The sequence below is a fragment of the Colossoma macropomum genome, unplaced genomic scaffold (assembly GCF_904425465.1).
Source record: "Colossoma macropomum unplaced genomic scaffold, Colossoma_macropomum, whole genome shotgun sequence".
NCBI lineage: Eukaryota > Metazoa > Chordata > Actinopteri > Characiformes > Serrasalmidae > Colossoma > Colossoma macropomum.
In genome coordinates this window covers 22,888,504-22,914,976 of record NW_023494787.1, presented here as the reverse complement: position 1 = coordinate 22,914,976, position 26,473 = coordinate 22,888,504, and the positions used below count along the sequence as shown (strand labels likewise).

At 39.9% G+C, this 26,473-nt stretch overlaps 1 protein-coding gene across 5 annotated transcripts in view; it reads left to right on the top strand.

Moving 5' to 3' along the window:
• Positions 1-26,473, top strand: part of trioa (trio Rho guanine nucleotide exchange factor a) — a 111,891-nt gene that overhangs the window by 53,455 nt on the left and 31,963 nt on the right. For all 5 annotated transcript variants that reach the window (XM_036566483.1, XM_036566481.1, XM_036566484.1 and 2 more), the window contains exons 5-14: positions 933-1,125; positions 7,134-7,676; positions 10,049-10,171; positions 13,177-13,368; positions 16,726-16,857; positions 17,142-17,372; positions 18,351-18,473; positions 19,217-19,408; positions 20,595-20,764; positions 24,994-25,168. In XM_036566483.1, the coding sequence (XP_036422376.1) occupies positions 933-1,125; positions 7,134-7,676; positions 10,049-10,171; positions 13,177-13,368; positions 16,726-16,857; positions 17,142-17,372; positions 18,351-18,473; positions 19,217-19,408; positions 20,595-20,764; positions 24,994-25,168 (2,074 nt within the window). The remainder of the gene's footprint in view (positions 1-932; positions 1,126-7,133; positions 7,677-10,048; positions 10,172-13,176; positions 13,369-16,725; positions 16,858-17,141; positions 17,373-18,350; positions 18,474-19,216; positions 19,409-20,594; positions 20,765-24,993; positions 25,169-26,473) is intronic.

Genomic DNA, 26,473 nt, shown 5'->3' with positions numbered 1-26,473 from the left:
CCAGATTCTAAAAAACCTGCAGCGGTTCAGCTTTTGCCAACAGACCTTCCTCCTCCTCCTCCACATCATCACTCTTCTCTTCTCAGCTCCATCCACTGCACCCACACAGTCACACCAGAGAGAGAGAGAGAGAGGAGAGAGAGAGAGAGAGAGAGAGATTCTCTGAGCAGATCCCACTGAGAGAGGGAGCAAGAGAGAGAGAGCTGCACAGAGCTGGAGAGTGACTGAGAGCAAATGCAGGGAGAAGTGGGGAGGAAGGGCGAGTGAACGCGTGAGTGGGTGGGAGAGAGAGCGCGCAAGAGAAAAACAGTGTTGCAGTGGCACAGGCTGCGTGTGCATCTGCTGATGGTTTGTGTATGGATCTCGGCTCGTTATCACGTAAAGACCGACCTGTCCATGCACATCCAAGGAAGAGATTGACAGGTAGATGCTGTGCTAACTGATCTAGACGTACAGTTAGAGATACAGAATGACAAACAGACAGGCGTGCAGTTAGTTACACTGACAAACAGACAGACAGAAGGTACTGAAGGCCTTCACCAGCTGTTCATTTGCCTGATGCTCATTATCTGCGTTTTAAAGCTGTCTGCCTTGGGTAAGCAATATGTTCCCTCTCACTTCTCTCTTTTGATGCTGTTCTGTATGTTCCTGCATCTTTATCTCTACTGTGTGGTCTTGTCATACTGATGTATCTGGTTTGTTATTATTATGCATAAAATGACCCACTGACAGCAAATCATTGTACTCTGTACCAAATATGATGAAGCATTCTAATTGTTCCTTTATTCAGTTGAGAGGATGCTCAATAGATTATGTAATGGATTGGAAAAGAGGATTAAAGCTTGTGTTTTGTTCTCTCCATCCCCCTCCCTTTTCCTATCTCCATCTCTCTATCCATCTCTTCCTCTTCCTCCCTCCCTCCTCCTTTCCAGCGAGGATGTATGTAAACATGGCTTCACAGTCATTGTGGACATGCGAGGCTCGAAGTGGGACTCCATCAAGCCTTTGCTGAAGATCCTGCAAGAGTCGTTCCCCTGCTGCATCCACGTCGCCCTCATCATTAAACCAGACAACTTCTGGCAGAAGCAGAGGACCAACTTTGGCAGCTCCAAGTTCGAGTTTGAGGTATGAGCCTTTTTCATGTGGTTACACTGCCTTGCTTCTCTTGGGGATTCTCTGCAGCAGTCTATAGGATGAATAGTGCACTGTAGGGTCAGAGCTGGACTGGGCTCACTGTCAAACGTATGATCTATACAATGCTGGATGTCATAAATTGCTCTGTCTAATGACTAATGATTCTCTGTGTGCTCAGCAATGCACAGAACATTTTAGTTGCACAGTAGTGTTTATGGGTCGTAGCTGTATTTGGTTACAGTTGTGCTATTGTGGTATGGTTATGTTCTAGCGGTAAATATATAGCCTTAGCCTTTGCTTTAAGGGTCGGCTTTGAGGATCATATTTATGCAACATTGAGAGGGATGCACGATGATGTTGGGACCATATCAGTATTGGTAGGTATTTGCTTAAAAAAATTAGAATTTAAAATATCGGAAAAATCATTCGAATCGATTTTTCCGATATTTTAAATCAATATGTGGTCTGTTTTTGAGCTTCAGAAGAGCAGAATGTTGATATGATGTGCTCCCATGCTAAAATGTAGTTTCTGTATGTATTTTTAAATGCATTTTTATTTGATCCATTTATATCCTTAGAGAAATAAATGTTTTATTTCTCTGTGATGCAAATTCAGGTAGATTTAGTCTCAATTTCTTTATTTTATAAATGTTTAGATATCAACATTGTCAGCTGTTTACATGAAAAATGTCAGATATTGGCATCACCCTCAATTCCCATATCTGTGCATCCCTAGTAATTTTAATGCCTCTCCTCTGCCATAGAATGCAACATTTGCCTTTCTGTGTATGTGTGTGGGAGACGTTGTGTGTAGTGCATTGTTGTAGTGGGCAGGGTGGGCTCTGGTTACTGCGGAGGGGGAGTGTATGTGTGGGAGGCATACATGGATTGTCAGGGTGAGGGTGTGCGCATGTGTTGCTGCACTATGCATTGAGCAAAATATCCATACATTTTCTTCATCTGTCAGTTGATTCAGATAGGAGGACGGTGGGCTGCATGTCTTCGCAGCAGAACACAGATGTTTTGTGGTGCTATTTGGTGTAATATGTTAGTCCACATCACATCATTTGTGGTTTGTCGACAGCCGTTTTGCTTTTCTGGATCGTGTTGTTTTCATTTGGCGTGTTTCAGGGTGAAGGTGTTTGTTTTTATTCGTGTCGGAGAGCCAGTGCCCTCAGTGCTGATAACAAATAAAGGAATTTTGCTGAAGGTCCTGGTTTACCTCATGGTGGATGTGTTTACTCTTCTAATGGTGCTAGGCAGAAGATATTCAAATGAACGACTGGCGGTTTGCCAGTGAAAATTATGTAATATTTTATAAAGTCCTAGTTTTTCAGTTGTGCAGTGAAGATTGTTTACTTTGCAAAAATGAATGAATGAGTAAATAAGTAAATGAACTTGAAGGATAATGGAAATGTAGAGAAACAGTTATCGTTTACAGAGATCATGATAACTGATATGATCCAAATTCAATTACAAAGTATAAATTGTGAGTGTTATTGAACCTTATAGCTTGCATTTTTCCCTAATGTTAATGTTATTACAATGTAATTACCTTCTGGGCTATATTACCGCATAACTATATTCTGCACAGACAGCATGAAACACTGTTAACATGCAGTGGTTCTCCATGTTGGTTTGGTTGGAAAATAAAATTTTGCACAAAAAATTCTTCCGGTCAAGGTCGTCTGTTTTACACCTTACCGGAGAGTAAATCTCACGTACCGGAGTTTCACTGTTTCATTTGCAGTCTTTGCCAGACTGAATATTTCTTGTAATCTTGCCAAAGCATTTATGTGTGTAGCTGCTTAATTGGTGGTGATCTGTTGCGATATAATTAAACTAACTAACCATAGAATAGGTATGAAAAGGTGAAATAAAGGAAAAGCAATAAAAAGCTATCATGTGGCACATGAAAGAAAATGAATAAATCAAAATTTGCTTAATATCAGCACTTATTTATTGCAATACTCCATATCAGTTATAAGCCCAAAGCTACTGATGAATCTATACTATATGTTTTCAGCATAGTAGTTAGATGTATAAATAAGGAATACTTTTCTGTTCAGCTACTCATTTCTAAATAATAGAGTGCATTTACCTTTTTTAAAGCAAATACCCCTTTTAAATTAGCTTTTGGTTAATGCTTTTCAAATACTACGTTAGACTAGATAGGAGAGTTAATATTTATCTTACGGTATACAAGATATGCACAGACATGCACATCTATCCATTTTGCTCAAGTATTGGCTCACTCCTAGCTGATTTCTCCTGTTTTACTCTCTGTACACTGTAGGGCAAATCCCAGTGCTAAGGTGTGGGTCCCTGCAGTGCTCAGATTTTTCCCCTAATAGAACACGCCTGTTTCGATTCATTAACTTATTATCAAGGGCTTACGAGTTGAAGCTGAAGAGCGAAGGTGTAAAACGGAAGGTACAGTGCAGGTGCCTTTGCTGCCTTTTAGATGTGCTTTTGAAATGCTTTGACTCTGGGGTTAAACTATGATTTGATGATGACATACTGGATAATGCAGCATTTGCAGGGTGTTGGTTGACTGGCAAGGCACTCCCTTTTGCTCTTTTTGGTTTGGATTTAGAGAGATTAATTGTTCATGGTCTTGAGCAACTGAAGGCCTTTAAACCAACTGTCAAATGGACTGTTTAAACAGTAACTACACCCTAAGACCTTTTATTTTTCATTAACAGCTGAAATGCACTGTTCTGTAATGATAAAATATACCAGTCTTTCTTTAAATGTGGACACATCTTTCTAAACTGTAAAATATTTTTATTGTGGTCAGTTCCACCTTTGCAGCGCGTCTCTAGTTCAACTCTGCTATAGGCGCGGATGACGTGTCTTTGTACTAAAGTACCATGAAACGTCACAGTAGGCAAATCAGTCAACCAACATTACCGCCCTGATGACGTCCTACTAAATATGAAAGCATAGGACCCCGGAGCGGAGGAGATAACCCCACTCACACGCTGAGCTAAATCCCGCCAACACCACCTCACAAGGCTGCGATATGCCAAATGTATGTAACAACTGTAAATAACCCAATTAATCTAAGCTTAGTTTGTAGTAAAGATGTTGGACCGATTAAGTGAGGATTCTTGCGAGTCTCCATAAAGTTGCCGGTCCTGCATCCAATTCACGTTTCCCTTCACAACTCGGACACTTGGACACACGCACTCACTGAACAGACATCAACCGCAAGCAACACGGGAACTCCGGAAAGCGAAACAGTTTAGGAAAGGTTAACGTTAAATGGCCATTGTTACTGACTGTGTCAACCTTTCATCCATACAGCCTTTCTCAAACTTTTTTCCCGCTTTCCGGTGTTACTTGCCGTTGGTTTCTGTTCAGTGAGTGCGTGCGACTGAGCGTTTGATTTATAAATGGGAACATGAATTTGAGAGGGAACTGAATCAGATGCAACACAGGTAAGTGCCATGAACAGCTTGTAGAACGTAAGGATTTAGGGCCACCGCAGCAAACCCTGGATGACAGGTGATGCAGTCTGCGACCTTGATGTCAAACTGAACGAAACTTAGACAGGGTGCAAAGAAATCCACTTTATTCGTTCGGAATCAGTGTATCTAAGAAATCAGGACCCGGGTTTATCGAATATGGACCTGCTGAACAGATAAATAGAAGCTAGCCATCATGGTTTTAGGAAATGGTCTACCGTTCAGCGCCTCTGCCGCTCGCTGGTAATCATTTTCTGGCACTATGTTAACTCTTAAGTCTTAAGGCTTGAGTCAGTGGCTCATACTGTTAAGGCTCAAGACGCCCTGCCTGATCAGAAACACCTTCCCTCGTTGAAGATGGGGATGGTAGTAGAGAAAAATCGTCAGCCGCCTGGGACCTCTCAGTTGCTAAAGTGCTGTTTGATTCGGTCACTCTCCATATTTTTTGGTAGCTAACGTACGCCAGCTCTAAAAACACAGCAGCCCAGCCCGCCCGGTTTCCCTCGCAGCCCCACCTCCAAAAGTTGGGTGTAGTTATTCTTTAAGCTTGGTATAGATTTGGTCTTAGAGTCAAAGGTTAGGATTGGCAGTGATGCTCTGCACAAAAACATAGTTGCTCAGTGTATTGAAAAACGTTGCATTATCAGAAAATGCAACTATTTGTGGTCTGTTATCAATATTCCGACAGTAAAAGCTAGTCAACAAATATTTCTGTTGACTTTTTGTTTACCTTTTCAGTGTGACATCCAGCCTAGAATGAGTTAACTTGAAGATGTCAGCAGTTTACTTATAGTGTTGTACCTATGTGAGCAACACATCAACTTGCTGCAGAAACCTATTTGCACATAGCTCGTCTGGTCAGCAAGCAAATTTAAATTGTAAACCGGTTAAATCATGCTGCAGCTTCAAGAGCTCAGACTGTAATCTACATAATTATTAGCTAAATAATTAACCTAAATAGCTAAAAATTATAGACAGGTTTAAATAGAGCACCATCCTTTTTTTCTGTTATGGTAATATCTTGGTGAAAAGTACCTCAGTGTATCAGAACATTGCCAAACGTCATTGTTAGAGCTCAAGTTTACAGGCCACATTTAAGCTGATTAAACCGTTAGTAGTTGGTTAATTCAGATAAATAATTGACTGTCAAAAGATTACTTTTTGCAGCCCTGCTATACGGATGAGAAACAGTGCTGGCTAATGGACTAGACCTGTTTTTTTGGTCGTTCTAAAAATATGTCTGTAAAGGTAGGAGCTTTTGAATATGTGAGTGAATGCAGGATTTGGTTGAAAGAATAGCAGTGGGACGCATTTACCTTGACTCAACAAAAGAGCCCAACAGCTTGGCTCTCGCCTTTTCACACAGCCGTGATGGAGCCCACTCACTTGCTTTTGTCAGTCCATCTGCTCTCTCTCTCTCTCTCCATTTCACCATCTCTTCATCTTTCCATCTCTGTCCGTGCCTGTGTAGATCAGCCCATGATTTCACTAGCTCAGAACTGACATCTCTGAGCAGGCGAGGAAATGTCTGTAAGAGCTCAAATGATGGATAGATAACTGGACGGGGAGGAAGGATACACAGATGTTGAGGCAGTGATCTCTGATTTTCTGACATGATTAGTGGAAGCAGTGATTCAAGAGAGTAAAACAGATTAGCTATGCTTGTCAGGTTGTTCCAGTCTTATAAACATACAGCCCTGTATACCTCTCCCTTCTTGTCTGCTGCTTTACGTTTCTGATAGGCTGGTTGTGCTCCTGGTCTGCAGTTGTGCTGATGTTTTAGCCTGCTCTGATGCCCTGGGGCTTCGCGACCAGCTCTAGTCTGTATGTTTCTTGCTAGTCTGGACCTCAGGCTGTCCCCAAGCAGCCAAGTTAAATTAGATTTTTGCCCCTTGTTAAAAATAACTGTCCCACCTTACTGGTCATTAACTGAGCCTGGAATGGCTGTGTTGAATCATACGGGACTCAGAACATTAAGATGGTACTGAGTGTTATTGTGCTGCTGTGCGTGTTGACTGATTTTGATGTTTTTTTTCCTCTCTATTTCCTCTCTGTTTGTTACTTCTGCTTGTTATTAAAGTGAAATTCTGCTGAATTCAGAGTCATTCAGAGTGGTTTGAAATGTTCCATTCTAGAAAAACTTTAGACTCAGAACTTTTCTCAGTGATTGCGATAGGAACCAGACGTCTGAAGCGTTAAACCAAAATACCAAAAGCTGCCTAATCGGACGTTTTTCCGTTGCTTTTCATTAATGTGTTAGAAATACAGTACCTAATATCTGACATTTTTAGAAGAGATTTGGAAGTTAAACATATCTTTAGAATCCATTCTTGGCAAAGAGGTACTGCACTGGGTATTGTAATGCATAGCATTCCAATTTGTAATTTCCTTCTCATTACCATTTTCAGCTGCTTCCTTCCTCTCCGTTAAAAATAAACCATACCATTAACTTCCTTTTCATTTCTTCCTGCTTCCACCTTTTCCCTTTTTCCTCCAGCCGTGCACTCACTATTTGTGTTGCTTTTTCAGACCACCATGGTGTCCCTGGAGGGCTTGTCCAAGGTGGTGGACCCTTCCCAGCTGACACCCGACTTTGAGGGCAGCCTGGACTACAATCATGAGGAGTGGATTGAGATCCGTGTGGCCTTTGAAGACTTCACAGGCAATGCACGGCACCTGCTGGCCCGGCTGGAGGAGATGCAGGACACAGTCACACGTAAAGACTTCCCTCAGGACCTGGAAGGGGCACGACGTATGATTGAGGAACATGCTGCACTGAAAAAGAAGGTGATGAAAGCCCCGGTGGAAGAGGTGGACTCAGAGGGCCAGCGGCTACTGCAGCGCATCCAAAGCAGTGAGAGCTATGCTAACCGCACAGTGCCCGTGGGTCCTGGGCAGAGGGAGAGTCAGGGCCAGCCCAACGCAGACACACAGGGCCTGTTGCCCCGCATCTCCGCCCTGCTGGAGCAGCTGCACAGCACACGGCAGAACCTGCACCAGGCCTGGCATGTCCGCAAGCTACAGCTTGACCAGTGCTTCCAGCTCAGGCTCTTTGAGCAAGATGCAGAGAAGGTGAGGCACTCAGACACAGCGAGAGTGGAGGGGTTGAATGATGCACAGGGTTTATTTATTATTGGTATATTACTGATGTACAGTGATACTGATGAACGGCGATACTTATGGTTTGGTTTTGATGGGTTATTTGGATCTCCATAAGCTGCACTTAAGGTAATAGGTACTCTTCCTGGGATCTACTTGAATGTAGAAAACATTATATGTAATTAGATACAGAGTGTTGCAAGACTTTACAAATTAAAAGTATATATTAATAATGCAGTTGTGACGAGGGATGCACCGATCATGAATTTTTATGATCGATTCTGCATGTGATTTCCTTACAGCCAGTGTAATTAACTACTGTCTGATTCTTTCTTTCTTTTTTGGCTTCATCTTGTTTTAATCTGAAGCTCAGTGTGGGCTAAATGAAACAGACTAACATATTTCCAGTAAATTTTTATAGCCAATCATGCAATATAAACAGTATTACTTCCTTTTTAATCGGCCAAACTGGCATTTCAAAATTTTCTATTTTTAAATTGGTTGCCTTTATAAAATGACACAAATCAAATATGTACTACATCAAAAGTAAGAGGCAACTGGCAATTTAGCACAATGAGTTATGCATAAGAATGTTATGAAGTTTTGTTACAGGTGTAGCCAAGTCATTAAAATACAGTACAAGTGCACTTACCGCATGTTATAAATACCAAGATAAAAATATAATTTGACTAATCAGAAAGCGCTTTGATTAATCGAACATTAGCAGTGTTGTGCTCTAAGGTGTTGGTCGTTTGGGTTATTTTTTTAAATGGTGATTTTTAGAAAATAGGTAGGATATTCTAGCAGTCATTGCTGTGTATGTTAAATTTGTTATTAAGGTATTAGCGTCTACTCTGTAAACGAAGTACCGCCTTTGTTGTGTGTCCCTCTGTTTTTTTTATTAAGAATGTATAATGAAGTTCTCTAAAGCGTGACAATGGTGTCTACGGTGCATACTGTTGATTCATGACAGTGGGTTCAGAATTTGATATTCTCTTGATATTTTGAACAAAACTTGAAAGAAAAATGTTGCCTGTAGTCATATTGGAAAACGTACATTAGAATTGCTGCGATGGACTGGCGACCTGTCCAGGGTGTATCCTGCCTTCCGCCCAAAGACAGCTGGGATAGGCTCCAGCACCCCACCGCGACCCAGAAGGATAAGCGGTTTAGATGATGGATGGATGGACATTAAAACTTGGGGGGCAGGAGGAGTGCTGGAAAGACATGTTGATAAGTGCTGATCGTATGCAAACTTTGGTTTTCAACCAATTTTATTAGAGGAATAATTAATTGAATATTTATTCTCTACAATGCAAAATTAAAACGATCAGAATGTCACAATGTTAATGTATTGTTGCACCACGATTATCAGTGTTGTGCAATATGGACCCAGAAGTTCAAATTATGCGCCTTATTTTGAGCTAGTTGGAGTTGCGTTTCTTTTTGTGTGCTTCCTGACCATGAGGTGGGCACGATATTTAAGATATTGTATTGTTATTGTGATAATTTTTGTAATTGTGATGCACGATATGCATTTCTGGGAAAGCTGACCAGCTGAATGTTACATTATAAAGAGAGCGTAATTAATCCTGTATAGTTGTGTTTAGTGCAGTATATGAAACGTTGAATAACAATCATTGTATTAATAGGGTTTTATAGCAGGTTTTAAATGTGACACTACTTGCGCATTTAGTCTGTTTTAAATACCATGATACTTATCGTATATCATGTACCCTTCTTTAAGTCTCATGATCTGCTATTTTTCCCTCCTACCTGACCGTACTACTTGATAATAGTCAAGATGAGACAGGCTATTAAGAGTGTAGTATAATTAGTAGTGCATGTGTAAAGCAGGGATTTCATGTAACACTGTTATTTTCATGATAATATAAATGAACATAATCTTTTTCTTTGCTCGCCTTCTTAAACGGTGTTTACTTTGTGCCTCAGCACTAATGGAGCAGTCTAAATGCTGCATGTAGTGGGTGGAGGATTTTGCATGTTGCTAGGACACCAAGAGCTATTCTCTCCTCCTGAGAATCGGGTCATTCTTAAGCATCCTATTTTTATCCACATCATCTTCATGGACCCACTGTTATGAATGTGTTGGAACACACACATTGCACACAAAACCAACACAGTTTTTTTTCTTTTCAGTTGAACATTTTTGTGCATTTGCTTGTGTACATGCACAAACTCGCTGTACTGCTCGGTCATCCAGAACATAACACGTGTATACACACCATTGCATGTTGAAACTCACACAGACACACGTGCTCCCTAAACCCCCTCAGGCCAAAGATGTTAAAGAGTGTGTGTGTTTGTATGTTGTGTCTTTGCAGATGTTTGACTGGATCATGCACAACAAAGGCCTGTTTCTGGCAGGCTACACTGAGATTGGCAACAATCACTCCCATGCCATGGAGCTCCAGACCCAGCACAACCACTTTGCCATGAACTGCATGGTAAGATAAGAAGAACACTACACAGAATTTTACTGTTTTGTAAGATTAGAAATCTGATTTAGAATGCGCTGTGAATTGCTATCTCAGTAGCTGCATGCCAGCAAGTAACTATTTTTGAGTTGTTTTGGCTCCTCTGTACCTGACAAGCAAATCATTTGGTCATGTAAACAGGGCATTTTTGAGACAGGAACATTTATGAATGAATGAATATGCGGCGTCCTTATTATGTCTAGACAAGTGCTTTGAAGTAATGTTCATTTAATTTTCCCTTATGTGGTGATTTTCTTTTCTTTATATGCTGTGGCTTTTATTCCTTTCCTTTAGTCTCTCCTTGTTTAAATGGGTTTCTGCTGGTTTGCTTTCATTAGCAAAAGCCTGTGCTTGTATTCATACATGGATTTTGAAGTTTTTAGCCGTCCAGTTATATAAGAATATTGTTTCTTAAATTCTGAAATAATTCAAATTGTTTTTGCAGATGTTTATTACTTGTACTAGTTTATAGGGATGCATGATCGGAATTGACCATGCACATGAATGGCAATCAGCAAATTTTGTGTGTGTGTGTGTGTGTGTATATATATATATATATATATATATATGTATATATATATATATATATATTGTATATGTATATGTATATATATATATATATATATATTATATATTATATATATTATATTGAGAGAGAGAGAGAGAGTGTGTTTTGGGAAAAAAAATAAGCATGAAATGTGGCCTGTTCAAAAGTTACAGCACATTTTTTATTTTATGTTTTATTTTTTCCAATATCTTAAGCTAAAAATAAATTATGCAATGCAATGAAACTGAAAGTGCCATATGTATGTACCCCATATAGGATTATTTTCACTTTACAAAATCAACAAAACATATACTTTGATTGGAGGTGTTCAAACTTGCACCCAACTGTATTGGAATTATGGGCCAATATCAGTTTCCAATGTTTTTCTTGTACATATCTGCTGCTGATGCCATAATTATTTATATTATCTAGAAAATGGGACTAGAGCTACTTGGATGAAAATTATAGAGAAATATAATTTGGAGATATTGGTGATATTTATATACAAATAGAGATATTTTAGTGTAGTAGCCCAGCATCATCTAAACATTCTGCTCTTGCAGAATACAATAAATACAGCAAGTATCAATTTGAAATATCCAGTCAAATATAAACATCTGTCTGATGTAGATATGATTTCGACATTATTATGCCTCCATAATAAATAACTTGAGTTAGGTATGTGCACTTGTGTAGTATTTGAATGCTGCTACTACACCTATGCTAAACTCTCACAGCATTTTTATGCATGACTAGTGCTAAATAACCAGTTCCTCATATTTTCTATGTAGCACTTCATTCGATTCATATTATTTAAGTAATTTTTAAAATGCCAGTTTGGCCCATTAAAGAGTAAATAATGTTTTTTATATTGTAGCTTTGGCTAATAGAAAGTACTTGGAATGTGCTAGTGTGTTTCATGTGTTCATTTAGTCCACATATTGTGAGCTTCGAGTTTAAAAAAAAAAAAGCTGATAAAAATCAGCCTGAAAAAATAAAAAAAAATAAATAAAGAAAAATCAGCCATTGCCAAGTGGGCTGTAAAGATATCATAATTGGGCTTCAACCATAAAAATTCATGAGTGGTGCATCGTTACAAGTTATGTTGGTGGTTTTGACAAGAATAAGCTCAGTGTTAGGAATGGGTGGTTAGAACTGCCAGTGGAAGATTAAATTTGGAGCACTCACTGTAACACCTTTGAGGTATTTTCTCTCTCCTCCCATGGGCTCACAGAAGGTTCAGTACTGGATACAGTGCTTGTAAGCTGGCACTGAGCCAGTAGTTACAATCTAAATCCTCTGATACCTCCTCTAGAACCCATAATGAATTGTTTCAGGCTAGTGCTTCAGTCCTCCTGAAACTGAGATTACTGTGGATTAGAATGTTTTTGAACTGAACAGATGTCAGTTTTCAAAGAAAATAGAGGTACTCCGGCTCCCTCAGTAACATGGCTTTTGCTTGAATGGGATGGTGTAATGGTGGAGCAGCCTCTTAAGAATCTCAGTGTTCAGTGCTAGTGACTCATCACATGTCCAGTAATGGAGCAGTGGCAATGATCCACCTAAATGCTTCCTGTGTGAGTGGTGTCCCACAGGCTGCTCTAGACCCATACAGGGGCATGCTTTCAGGAGCCTCTTTAGCACAAATATGGATCAGTTCCTGTTTCAGAGAGGCACAGAGGAAACAGAGGGGAATGGGGAATCGGCTAATTCACAGGCATTCCAGTTGTGTGAGAGTTGCAGCTGTTGAGATGTAAATGCCTGCAATGTAGCTGACGTGGCTCTAAACGTTCTGCAGGTGCATTATTACGCAATTGTTCCAGCTAAACAAGCAAAGTAATCATTCTAACCCTCATGTGCAGCCAAAATATATTTTTTTTAAATATATTCTAGATGGAATGGTAGTTAGCAGGATCAGAAAGTGGTCTGGCTACCCAGGACCTTGCTAGATATTTGCACAGGGAGGTTGTTTGCAGTATTTGAAGGGGTAGCTGTGAGTTATTGGTCAGAGGCATGCTAATCAAACTGTAAAATCTGTGCTCTCCCCTGAAGAATAATGACCACTAAAGAATAATGACTACTCTCAGAGGTCTCCATGTATGGAAACAAACTCAGAGCACAGGTGTGAATGGAAGCCACTATAGAAACCAGTTTATTAAAATTGTCATGGTCAGAAGAACCTTGTAAGTCCATTTTTCCCCTTTTGTTTGCTTGTTATTTGTTTGTTATTCATATATTTTTATGCTGCTTACTACAGCAGCTGCCTCTACTTTGTAGGAACATTTCATAACGAATGGACCAATTGAAAATTTTGGAAAACAAACCTTTCAAGCTCTCATTAAACAATACTTTAATAATTTAAGAAGTTGAGAATCTTTAATATGCTTTAGTTGTTGCTAACTTGATTCCCTGTCTTGTCCTTGTGCAGAATGTGTATGTGAACATTAACCGCATCATGTCTGTTGGGAACCGGCTGCTGGAGGCCGGCCACTACGCATCCCAGCAGATCAAGCAGATCTCAGGCCAGCTGGAGCAGGAGTGGAAGGCCTTTGCTGCTGCTCTGGACGAGAGGAGCACATTGCTGGAAATGTCTGCTACCTTCCACCAGAAATGTGACCAGGTCAGAAAATGCAGCACAATGCTACTTCTGTCAAATCTTAGTGGTAATGCTAGGACTGAATGAGAAACATGCCTCATCTGTGAGTCACATCCGTAGTTTTGATATAAGCAGTGAATATGTAAGCCAGCTAAAGTTAGTTGACATGTAAAAGAGGAGTAAAGTTGAGGCTGAGTAATACTCTTTCCATATGTTCCTCACAATCATTTGAGTTCAGTTCATTGTTGCTACAGGGTATAAAAGCACTCTTTCAAACTTAGGAATCTCATACAATTTAAAAAATGAAACGTGTTCAGATTTATTTTAGTCTTCTGTTGTTTATTTGTTTTTATCCATTCATATCTTCCTCCATAAATACACACTGGTGGAAAATTCGGAGATGTAAAAGAGTTCCTGAGTGCATAAGACCGCAGGAGTATGAGTGCCCCATTTTTTCACTCATGGAATATTCCTCTCATCTATGGTGCCTTTTCATGCGGCAGTAGGATCAACCCTCTTTTTCCAGGGATTTCTCTCCTGTGAGCTTTGCCCCATCTCGCATTCTCTCTCTGTACACAAAGCCTGGTTTCAGTCCCCCTCATCCATGCCATTCTGTTTGAGACCTGGAAGCTGGGTCAAAGACAGACCCCGCCCCCCCTTTTTCTTTCCGTTGGGGAGGGGGATTGTCAAGAATCATGAAGTTCTTTACATGAGTGAATTTATATTAGACTGTATTGAAGCTCGATCTTCAGTATGCCAATTTTACCCTATATTGACATGCTTAGGTTTATTTAGCCTATTGTCTTTTGATATTTTTCTTTTTAGTTCTATAAAGACAAGTGTGGGGAAGTGCTGAACTGCTAATGATGCATGGCATTGTGTGGAGAATCTAATTTTGGAATTAATGTGGCATGCGTATTTTAAATGGTTTAAATGAATGTAATTGATTGAAATGTACAGTGTGGAATCTTACAAGGCAGAGGATGTAGTATATTCCCCTGAATAGTAAATAAAATACCTGAACATTAGTCTAATCTTCATTTTGGAATGGGGGATTCCAATGATTTTTCAAAAGTTTCAACGTATTTGAATAGTTAATGGGGAAACTCATTTACAGTAGTTTGATGTGAAATGCTCCACTCTAGAGAAACTTGCTGAGTTAGAATTGTTCACAGTGGAAATGGGAAAAGGTTAATGCCTCAGAAAAGGGTGGATTAAATGGTTACAAATACACTGTCTCATGTCTGAGATTTACAGTAGTTGTCACATAAGGTTTTGACGTTTTTTACAATTCATTCGTATAAGAGATGGTGCACATTTATCAATATTATTTATAAAAACTCAGCAGACATGTGTAGGTTCACCAGCAATTTTGAATAGTAAATAAAATGGCTATATCTGCATTGCAAACATTGTGACCTCTGGTTCCTATCACCACCACTGTAAAGAAATCTGAGTCAGCAAGTTTCTCTAAAATGGACCATTTCACATCAAACCACTCTGAATGACTTATCAGTTATTAAGTAGAAAGTTTGAAAAATCGATGGAATCCTCTTTTTTCTCTTACAGTAAATATAGTATTGTATTAACCCATTAAGCTTCATGGAGATCCCGTCCAAGGATTACTATTCAGTAACTGTATTGAAAACAATTAAAAATGGTGAAGTTAATTAAGCAATAATAAACATCAAAGAATTTTACATGTTACAAAATATAATGATAAGGTGCTGTCGGCCTATTTTGCTAATCTGTTAATGCTTTTAGCTGAGGGCTCCTGGGGCTGTTTGCACCAGCAGTGCTTATGCCTGGTCGTAACCGAAGGCACTCATAACTTTCAGGGCATGAATTGAACTAAAATGTGTCTGCATTTCCCATTCTGTACAATCCAAAATACAAAGAGAAAAGGAAAAGAAATTCTGCAAGTCAAAGTATCTGACACTGTTCCTAACAGTGAGTTAAAAGACATTACTGAATCGCAGTTATAAGAGGTTAATACATTTTTTGTTGCTTTATAGTCTGTGTAGCCAGCCAACATATACTGAATGAAACTGAGCTTTTTTGGTTTGTATTTGAAATCCATGAGGGATTGTCAAGTTAATTCACTGTGCAGTCAGACACGCCCCTTAAGCGTTGAGGCTCTTGTGAAGAAACAGCTAATTTCACTTAACTTGTAACTTGTGTGTATGAATAGTATGTGATTAGCTAACTATGCTGCAAAACATGCAAAAAGCAGACAAGTTGCCTCATTCAGAATGAGTTTAGATAGAGCTGCTGGATGTTCTTCCATGTACTTGCTAGCAGTCTTGTGTGATAAAGTCCTCACCTTCAACATACTGAAGTAGAAGCAGAGCTAGCAGTGTGGAGTGTTTGCAACAGAACTGCAGAGCCATTCTTCTAGAGCTGAGGTCCATGTCCTCCTTGCAGAGAAATGTGAAGAGCTGTGGCGTGTGAGTTGAGATGGAGGGGGTCACAAACCCCTAAAGTACATTTTGGATGTGTGTGGCTCAAAAAGGTTGAGAAACACTGTTCTCCTGTGTGTTGTCCTCTCGAACCAGCCCTGTTGCCTCTCTATTTCTTAAGCTGCGAAGATGTTTATCCATCAAAGTGACTTTAAGCAGACTCTAAAATTTAAACGATATTCAAATTTCGCTGTGAGCATCAGCTGTCAAGTTGCCAGTCATAGGTATGTGCTGCTGTTTTTTTACTTAGTAACGCAGACTGCTTAGGAGCTGTCATTGTTGCATGTGACCTGGCTGATACCGGTCTTAATTGAGCCTAGGCGTAACTTTGTTTGGCGCAACAGCTGTAAAGTTCTCACTAAAAACTGGTCTTCACTACAACTGACTTAGCAGTCAGGACCTGTTGGTGCAAGCCCCTGCCCTGCATGGATGTAATATTAAAAGTCAAAGAACAACACAGAGGTTTCTCGGCTGGATTTGAGTTGGGTGGGACAATATTGGAAGACGCTGACATCAAGTGATCCCTGGAACCAATTTAAAATAGTGGTAGACGTTTTGTCAGCAGCTCTTTACCACAGAACCATCCCACAAACACAACACCAGTAAGCGAGCTAGCTGCTATTTTAAAAACATACCTTAATTCTGGTAAAATGTTTACTATTTGCCAATATTTGGATTTTCTTGTTTTACATGCCATTTCACTATATATTTTTTCAAATCTGACATGAGTTAATGATCAAGTCATGCATCTTTAGTTTTTTGTGTTACAACATTTGCGACAGAGTTGCCAGCCCCTTTGAGTTGTGAAAGGAATGCAACTCTAGACTTACCAGAATGTTAATAGGTTGAACTTGACATTAAACGTTGTAAAAAGTGTTGGATGGCTCATTCATGTCTCTTGTGGTGTGTCTCGTGCCAACAGTACATGAGTAATGTGGACTCGTGGTGTAAGGCATGTGGAGAGGTTGATTTGCCCTCTGAGCTCCAGGATCTAGAAGACGCCATCCACCATCACCAGGGCCTGTATGAACATATCACAACTGCCTACTCTGAGGTACAGTACAAAATACATGTGTGTATGTGAGGAAGAGAAAGTGTTTTAAAAAGTAGTTTAATCACTGTGTGTTGTTGAAAACACTCCTAAATGAATTGATCCCGGTGCCGTTGGTACACATTAATACATGAGTGCCAATTACAGGTGCTGCTACGGTCACAGTTTAAACTAATTATACCAATTGAAAAAGGCATAGAAGCATGAAGGGGCTGGTGCGGCACAGTCAATCCTGTCATTAACTCCAATAAGGTAGGAAGAGTCATTTTCTTGTTTGCTTTGTGCAGGTTAGTCAAGATGGCAAAGCCTTATTGGACAAACTTCAGCGGCCTCTGACGCCTGGCAGCGCTGATTCGCTGACAGCCTCCGCCAATTACTCCAAGGCCGTACACCACGTACTGGACATCATCCATGAGGTCCTACATCACCAGAGACAACTGGAGAACATCTGGCAACATAGAAAGCTCCGTCTGCACCAGCGCCTGCAGCTGTGTGTGTTTCAGCAGGACGTCCAACAGGTAAACACTACCCCAACACCACCCTCTGAACACGCATGCTCCCACATAAAGGCTGTAGGCAAGCTGAATTTCGGAAGCTCACCCGGAGAGTGAGAGGGATTTAAAGAGCAACAAGCAAGTGATGGAGGAAGAGATAGAAAGCGAGAGAGGGATGAGCATAAATAATTAAAAGGCAAGCTGCTTGGCTGTGGGATGCTAATATCCTGATATACGGTTGTAATGAAGATGTTTCAGCTCTCCTCCGTACTCCATGCGGTATTTAACCTAAGCAGACTTATCTTCTGCATTTCACTGCAAAAAGCAGCGAAAGCCTCGGCTTTTAAAAAAAGCTCATGTTGGGTTGCGCAGGCTAAGCGTATAATTACCACTGATGCTGTTCCTTTCATGCAGGCTGAAAAACACCACCGCAACATCTTGGCAAAATAATGCAGAGATTATTTTCATGCACACATAACAGAAATAGTGATGTGTAATTAAAAGGCAAAAATGTCCGTCCTTGTTGCTTTTTTGCCTCTCTTGTCTCTTTCGTTCACTCTTAATAGTTAACAGGCTTTCAGGCACTGTGGATGGGTTTGTGCTGGAGTCAGTCTGCTCTGCTCTGTGATGGTTTGGGTGCTTAGCTGGGGAGGAATGCACCACCACTTTTTCCACTCATAGGCTGGGAGACTGTTGCTATGGAAACCAGTGTTCTCTGCAGCATTCAGGTGCAGAGCGCTTGAAGAGTGGCAGATAGAGAGAGAGCGAGAGACAGGGAGCACATCACCTTTCTGGGGCTCATCTGCATAATTCTCGCTTTCTGTGACCCACAATTTCACTTGCTGTGGTGCCTTTTGTATTGCACTGTCATTATCTCAAGCTGTTTGACGGGACATATTCTCACATTTGTCGTACATGAGTAAAGGCTAAAAAGCTTCCACTTAGTCTTCACATCTTAATTTTAAATTGTGTGTGTCTGTGTGTATGTGCACCCACACACAGGTGCTTGACTGGATTGAAAACCATGGTGAGGCGTTTCTTAGTAAGCATACAGGAGTGGGGAAGTCTCTCCATCGTGCCAGAGCCCTGCAGAAACGGCATGAAGACTTTGAAGAAGTGGCTCAGGTGAGCGTCTCCCACCCCATTCTCTTTTTCTTACATCCTTCCCCTTCTTTTTTCTCTCTCCTCTAGTTCAGTTCAGTTTGTAATATGGATGTAAATGACTAATTACCTGTTAACTGACAAATAAACAGCTGTTTGATCAAAACAAAGTTTAATTTTATTTCATTTCCAAAACACAGCATTTCTTATTAGAACAGGCAAGTTTATACTTTTGAATAAGGCACATGAGTGTGCAGTAGTAATGACTGGTAACTATAATTTAATAATAATTGTATAATGTAGTCATTTTGTCAGCTTTTTAGTTTTTGGTAATATAATCATGAACTTATTATAATTAGATATTTAAATAGAACAGAATTCAGTTGAGGTGTGCACACAGGCATCTGTACATACCACGTATTTTACAACAGCTTCTGATGAACTACCAATTACATTAAATATAAGAACATGATTGCGAAGGAGCTCAGTACAGTATTAGGCAGATGTACATTGACCAGGAAAAGATAAAAAGTTCTTGCCGTGACGCTTGAGTTTAACAGAGAAGTGAAATCAAGTCCTGCTTTGAGTGGTTTCCTCCTTGGTATAAATAAGAAAACCTATATCAGTGCTGTTGAGCTGTAGATGGCTAATGTAGCTCAGGAATTTAGCATATGTTTCTGTGTGTCTTACATTTGTATTATGCAATCTGCTGAACTCTTGATTGTATGTATTTGTGTATGTTTGTGACCTTCTCCTGTGTGGATCAGAACACGTACACCAACGCTGATAAGCTGCTGGAGGCAGCGGAGCAGTTGGCTCAGACGGGCGAGTGTGACCCGGAGGAGATCTACCAGGCCGCCCACCAGCTGGAGGACCGTGTCCAGGACTTTGTGAGACGCGTGGAGCAGCGCAAAGTCCTCCTGGACATGTCCGTGGCCTTCCACACCCACGTTAAAGAGGTAGTTCTGTGCTTTTCACTAAACCTTTCTGTGGATTTTTGTATTTCAGCAGGATAGGGCTGGCTGATATGAGCAAAATTCTTATCCAGATACAGTACTGTGCAAATGCCAGAGTCCACTCTTTATTTCATTTCATTTCCGGTGTAAACGGTTATGAAGTACAAGTTATTCATTTTTCTAGAGGTATTTATAAGGAAATTAAATATAAGATGCAAAGGTCAAAGTGTTATTCCGGCTCTGGTGTTCCCAGAGCTATGGACTGGTCACTCCAGAGACTTCAGCATCATTACGTGTGTTTGAGATTAGTTTGATCATGAGAAGCAGAAAATGCAACCAACTTGTAAGACCAATCTCTTTAAGAAACTGAAAACAAGTCTTCTGAAAAGTGTGGAGGCTGTAATAAAGGTTAAGTGTAGGCACATTAAATACTGCAAAAATATTACATTTAGTTGTTGAGCTGTAATTTTCTGTTAAATTTGTTTTCTGCTTTTTTTCCTGATGCTGAAAAATGAATAGCTCGTACTTGATGGACATTTTGACTGAAAAATAATTAAATGAAGGGTGATCACTACGTGCAGCTGTACATTGCTGCTGTCGGAACAAAACCTTGCAGGTCTGAAATTATAACTTTACAGGAGAAGGAATAAACCTAGTTTACTTTTAATGTAAGTCAATGGAACCAGACATTTTTCCAAGTCATTTTGGGCCGTTGCTTTCGGTCCATTCGTCGTGAAATTTACGTACAATATAAAGGACTACGGGCATTTTCAAATTATGTCAAAAACTGAAAAACGTCAAAAATGGCGATATGAGGTTTTGTTTCAACAGCAGCAGTATGTTTCTTTAGCGTTTGATTATTATTTTAAGCATTTGCTGTTGCTTATTTTTAAGTCTACTATTAATAGCATTTTAAAACCTGAAGAAAACAAAGGTCTTATGCTGGTGCAGTATACAGAATTATCATATTTTTATTTACTCTCTATAATTCTCTCTATAACGACTCTAAAAATAGCATTATGTTACTGTAAAAAAAAACTCTACAATTATCATTATTGTTTTATCACATCGCCCAGTCGTCAGACTTTTCCCCCACATGGTTATTGAATGTTACTTCATTAAAGGGGTCCTGGCTTACTGCATCAGATGTCCTGCTTGAGGGTTGAGTGTTTGTGTTTTTGTGCTGTAGCTGTGGACGTGGCTGGAGGAGCTGCAGAAGGAGCTGTTGGATGATGTGTACGCTGAGTCAGTGGAGGCAGTGCAGGATCTGATCAAGCGCTTTGGCCAGCAGCAGCAGACCACCCTGCAGGTCACTGTTAACGTCATCAAAGAGGGCGAGGACCTCATCCAGCAGCTCAGGTACACACGCTGTAGCGGTTCTCACAAAGCGTCTTCAACTCTGTATTTTAAAAACATTATTCATTCTCAAACTTACATAATTCCAACACTACAGCTATGCTTCTGATTTATTATTCTTCTTCTTGAGGGACAAGACCTACGCTACATCTAATACCATTGCAAAAGATGAAAAGAATAAGACCCTGTACACCCAAGTTGTCCCAAAACTGCTGAGTTTCAGTTTAATTTGAACCCCTGCTGAGTTGTGCTACACTGATAGCAGAATCAATTTGTCACATTTATAATCCATATGCAGTGAGCTGCAGCAAAGAAACGTGAGGCCTGAGGTTGAACAGGGCTGCCTGCTTATGTAAGCCCAGTGAGAGCATGTGAGCGAGAAAGAGAGAGAGAGAGGGAGAAGCCTTTCCAGCTCCAGCTCCTCTCAGCAGCCCTCAGGCAGCCTGTGCTACTCCAGCAGTTCTCTCTACCTCTGTCAGCTCCAGCAGCCTGCATGTCTCTCACTGCTCCCGCAGAACTCCATCCACATTTACATATTCTATACTCAAACATGCTGCATTCAGGCCGCAGTATAGCAAATTTCTTGTAGATCTGGTATCTTTGAATTTTGATGATTATTTTGGCTTGAAATAGAATTATTTAAGTGTTTTATTCCACTTCCACCCTTCTTAGTGAGGTTGCATGACAATTTTTACTAGTCAACTGGTCATTCAAAAAAAGAGCGATCATTACCGTATTTAAGAATAATAATAATAAATTAAAAGCTTACTTGGTCTTGTGTACGTCAGTGAAAAGTTTTTTAGTTAGTAGCTTTCTAATATTGATTGGTTTAGCGGCAGTTGCGGTTTACAGTGTGCACCGCAGAGTTTTTTGCTGTATTTCAGTGTTTCAGTCTCTGGCACTCTGCCCACAAAAGTATGCAGACTGTCTGATGTAAACTGCACGCTAGAATTGCCAAAGCTCTCAGTAACTCACCTCACAGAGAATTTAAGCTACTGCTGGCAATCTGTGCTTCTACAAAAACTGGCTTTATCAGTCTGAAATGATTATTTATCAAGTTAAAAAGTGAGATATAGTCGCTGAACCAGAAAACATTCATGCTGTCCCATTTAAAAAAAATAAATAAATAAATAAAAAATATATATGCAGGTAGTAAGTTTTCCATCCATTTGCCAACTAGTGACTCCACTTTATCTAACGCTGGTTTGTTTTTGTTACTGGCACGTCATGCTAAACGTTCTATAGTCAATTTGCCTGTCTGATTACTATCAGAGACAGCAGCTCTCGAAACCTACTCAGTCTGTTTTAACAGCTTGTATTTTACCACTGCTGTACTGGTACTTTCAGGTACTGACGTCAGCTAGTCGACTGTTGCCTGCATTACCCACTAGTGGATTTATTTGTTGACTAGTCAACTAGTCTGTGCAACCCCTATTTCTTAGACAACCAGCCTGCAAGATTTGCCTGAAAAACATTCATAGCCAGAGATGAAAGCATGTCCAACAAGTATTTCTGTCTACAAAATTAAACACCCTTTAATTGCTATACAGATGCTATCGACTCCCGCTGTAGAACCAAATGTTTTCGAGTGCGAGTTATGGTTTTGCAATCAGGACCAGGAAATCCCTCAGACCACCTAACAGATGGTAATGACAATTGTCTTCTAAACCTCTGTTGGTACTTCAGTTACCCAGGACCCCCCCACCCCTCAAACTATCTGGAAGGAAGTGTCATATATTTTGACCTCTTTTGTCAGATTATGTACATGCTTGGGGCATATTTTCTAGGTTGGGTTATGACACTAATTTGTCAGTAATGCCATCACTGATGCCTCTTTATAAACTGCTAAGCATCTTAGCAAGCAATTGATATGAGGACACCACCATCCTATAGATGTTAGTCAGTCATGTACCATATAGACACTAGAAATAAAATTAAATCAGAGGGGTATTCAGTTTGAAGGTTTAGTGACAACCCATGTAACATTCCCTTAATATCTAATGAGGTTGTGCAAACAGCCTGATGTACCAAGCTTGTCTCTTCAAATGCTCCACAACTACTGAAGAAAAAGGCAAAGTGTGGGCTCTAACCAAGTGAGGATGTCAGAGGTGCAGAGATGAGGAGATAGAATGTAAAAGATGCAGAGATGGGTTAAGAGATGAGAAAAGAGCATTAGAGGTGAGAATACGGAGAGAAATGGCTGTGTTTTGCCTCTGTTTGCATGTTTATTTCTGTAAGCAGTGTGATATCATTCTCTCTCACTTGCTCTCTCTCGCTCACTCTCACTCTCTCTTACACTCTCTACAGTACTTTATTATATAATCGTGCTTTCGTAACCACTCAGTTAATTATGTAGAGGAGTAATACTTAAACCACCCCGTGCACAAGGGTACAAACAGAAAGGTTCCCAACTCACTGTCTCTTACGCCAACACGCACCACAGAGAGAATCCGCACACACACTGGCAGAGGATGCTGACGCACAACACTTGATATTCAGCTCCAAGCCCAGCAGCAACACTCCGTTCAAACACAAACCAGTCATCAAAACATCGTTGCTTTATTTGATCTTGTGTGGTCCTTCATCATGAATGTGTTAATTATTCTGCTACTCTTTGTGAAACACTGAAGCACTGCTGCAAGTTATTAATACCATATCACCATGGGAACAGGCTGTCTTGTTAAAGCTGCATAGTATCAATAGAGAAACAGCTATTACTAATGACAAAAAAGATTATTATGATGGTGATAGTAGTGACTTTAAATTATTACATGGGTATGATTTAATAAAATTTGTCTTTGGGCCTCAATGGGACTATTATGTGACTCCTGTATATATCATTAAGTTATAGTCCTCCATGATGTTCTGGAGAAGAGTATTATTATGAGAGCATTATTCTTCTTGATTCTTTTTCTCAGTCTGAAACAGGGATTATTACAGCCGTGCTTGATGATAATGAATTGAGGGTAGGGAATAAATGGGATGCTATTAGAAATTACTGAAAATTGCAAGTAGTAACTAACCATACGTTGTTTTGTGGAAGACAATTTTCAGTAAAGTCTGGCTGCATTCATATTCAGGTGCTCAAACAGCTCTATTTGGTAGAGAAATATGATCTCTCACGTAACGATTCCAGAAAAGTTTTTTAGATCAATAATTCAGAACATGGGCAACAACAGTTTTTTGCAGGAAGTGACATCATTATGTAAAGCATGTCTATTGCTAAATGTGAGCTGAATCACATTGTTTTTTTTGCTTGTAATTTGTGCAAAAAAAAATAGATGGAAACCTTGCTACTGTTAGTAGTATGGGAAAAAATCACCTAGCCTAATCAGAAAAATTAACTGATTGAAAACAAAGCTAAGAACCGAAAGCCAAGAGCTAAGATATGTGTTTATGCAAACTTTGGTTCTTTATTTTTGCACTGGAGCTATGAGGCTGAAGTAGTTGGCGAATAAAGCTTTAAGCTTGTTCACATTGTATAAACTGCATGCCTAAATCATCACACAGTGACTTTAAGCTGCATCAGTTATGAAGTAATCGCAAATAGACTGGTTTCTGATACAGTATAATAGTGTTATTATTATACTGTTATCTAAAAATGTATGTTGCATAGCTAAGAACAGTAGTATCAGCCATCCTGAACCAATGGCATTTAATGTTGTGATGGCATTGATCTGATATCTATATCAGTATTGAGCCAATATCGGTAGGAAATGCTAGATCAGACATCAGGAAAAAAAATCTGATTCAATCCTGTAACAAACCTAGCTTGAAATAACGCACGCTCACACTGTGTGATGTCATGTTGTTAGCTGTGGATTTCCTCCTTTAAGCAGTTTTAGAATCATCTTAAGTGAAGTACTTCAATTTAAATAGCTCATTTTGAAGCTGAGTAGTTTTTAGAGAAAGACATTTCATGTGCAAGAGAAAAATCTGTATCAATCGGCAGGTTTCAAGGTTCAAGTATTGGTACTGATATCAGAAAAGAAAAAATTAACCTGAACGTCAAAAGCCTCCTCAGCTGTTGAAATTCTTGTCTCGACACTGGTTAACATTACTAATTGTATAATTGATCCTGGAAAGCAACCTCTGTAAACAAAGATACTCGCTATCTACTGTTTCTCCCCAACTGAGACTTTTCCATGCAAGTGACACCTTTCACACCAGCTCAAGAAACCTCAGACATCACACGCGCACAGCTTAATGCTAGCCATCTACCCTTTCCACAGAGATTCTGCTATCTCCAGCAATAAGGCCCCACACAACAGCTCCATAAACCACATAGAGAGTGTGCTGCAGCAGCTGGACGAGGCACAGGCTCAGATGGAGGAGCTCTTCCAGGAGAGGAAGATTAAACTGGAGCTCTTCCTGCAGCTCAGGATCTTTGAGCGTGATGCCATCGATGTAAGTCATGCCATGCCACCTGCCTTCTCACTGGTGGTAGCAGTGGTTGTGTGATGTCTTGTAAATTTTCTGTTGCAGTGCATTAGGGATTGAATAGACAACTATTCAATTACAGTTTCAAAGTGGACAAAAATTTTATATTTGAATATTCTTATCATGCAGAACTGATGCATTTGAATTGCCAACTTCAAATTGATGCACTGAAGCATTTCTGTGCCCCTGCAGTCCCTGAATCCTCATCCTCAGTATTCTTGCCTATCCAGATGTTGTGTGTGTGTGTTTTACTAATGTGTTTGAGTGTTAAAGTCTATTATTTGAAATGAAGCCCAGCAGCTGTAGTTGCAGACTCCCTGCTGCCTAAACTGCAACTTGCACAAGCTGAGTAGAAAATGTAGCCAGAAGTGATTACTCACAGACTGCATGCACACACTCAGGCTGTAACGTGTGAGGGTCAAGAGGAGGTCAGCTCTACCACATGCTGTAGTGCTGTGGTTCTCAACTCTCTTAGAGATCCCAGAGTTTCCGCTGCATTGCACATTTAACAAACCCACTTTAACTCACAAAACAGGACAGGAGCTAACAACAAAAAACAGAAATAAAACGGTTGAAAACACTGGTAAGCTCCAACTTGGTGCAGCAATATATTTTTTTATTATTTTATTGTTTGACTTTGAGAATTTGATTGCTATTTCAACAGTTATCAGCAATTTCTAGACTATCAACAATTTGAGAACTAACAGCCGTAACTGACCGTTCACAGCTGACAGTTATGTTAGTAAAGCACCATTTAACTAAAGCAATTAGAAGTCTGAATTTTGACTGTAAAATCCCTAGATATCTGTTTGACTCCTTAAAAATGGGGTCAGTATCAATGTTTTCGTGCTGGTTGGACCCTCTCAAGAAGCACCTGATAATTAACTAAGTGGGTTTAGTGTGTTAAGTCAGAAACATACAGAAACATACAAATATGCAAACACTTCCAGCTATGCAAGCATAGATTTGCGCAGTGTTGTGTCGTGAAATGTTTTAGAACTCAATACGTAATGCAACGGAAGCATGAGGTGCATTCTGAGCATTACAGCATGGCGCTATAACGACAGCCAAGCCTGACCGATCTGTTTTGTTCTGCCAGGGTGCTGTTGTTCAGGCATCTGTCATAGCAAACCAGCAGTTTGACAAGTCTCTTACAGAACTACTTCACTATAAACGCATAGATATTGTCACCATCATGCAAAAAAACCTTAAATTCCCATTTTTGTAGTTTTTTACTTTTTTGCAAAATTGGAAAACTGCTTTTACCTTTTA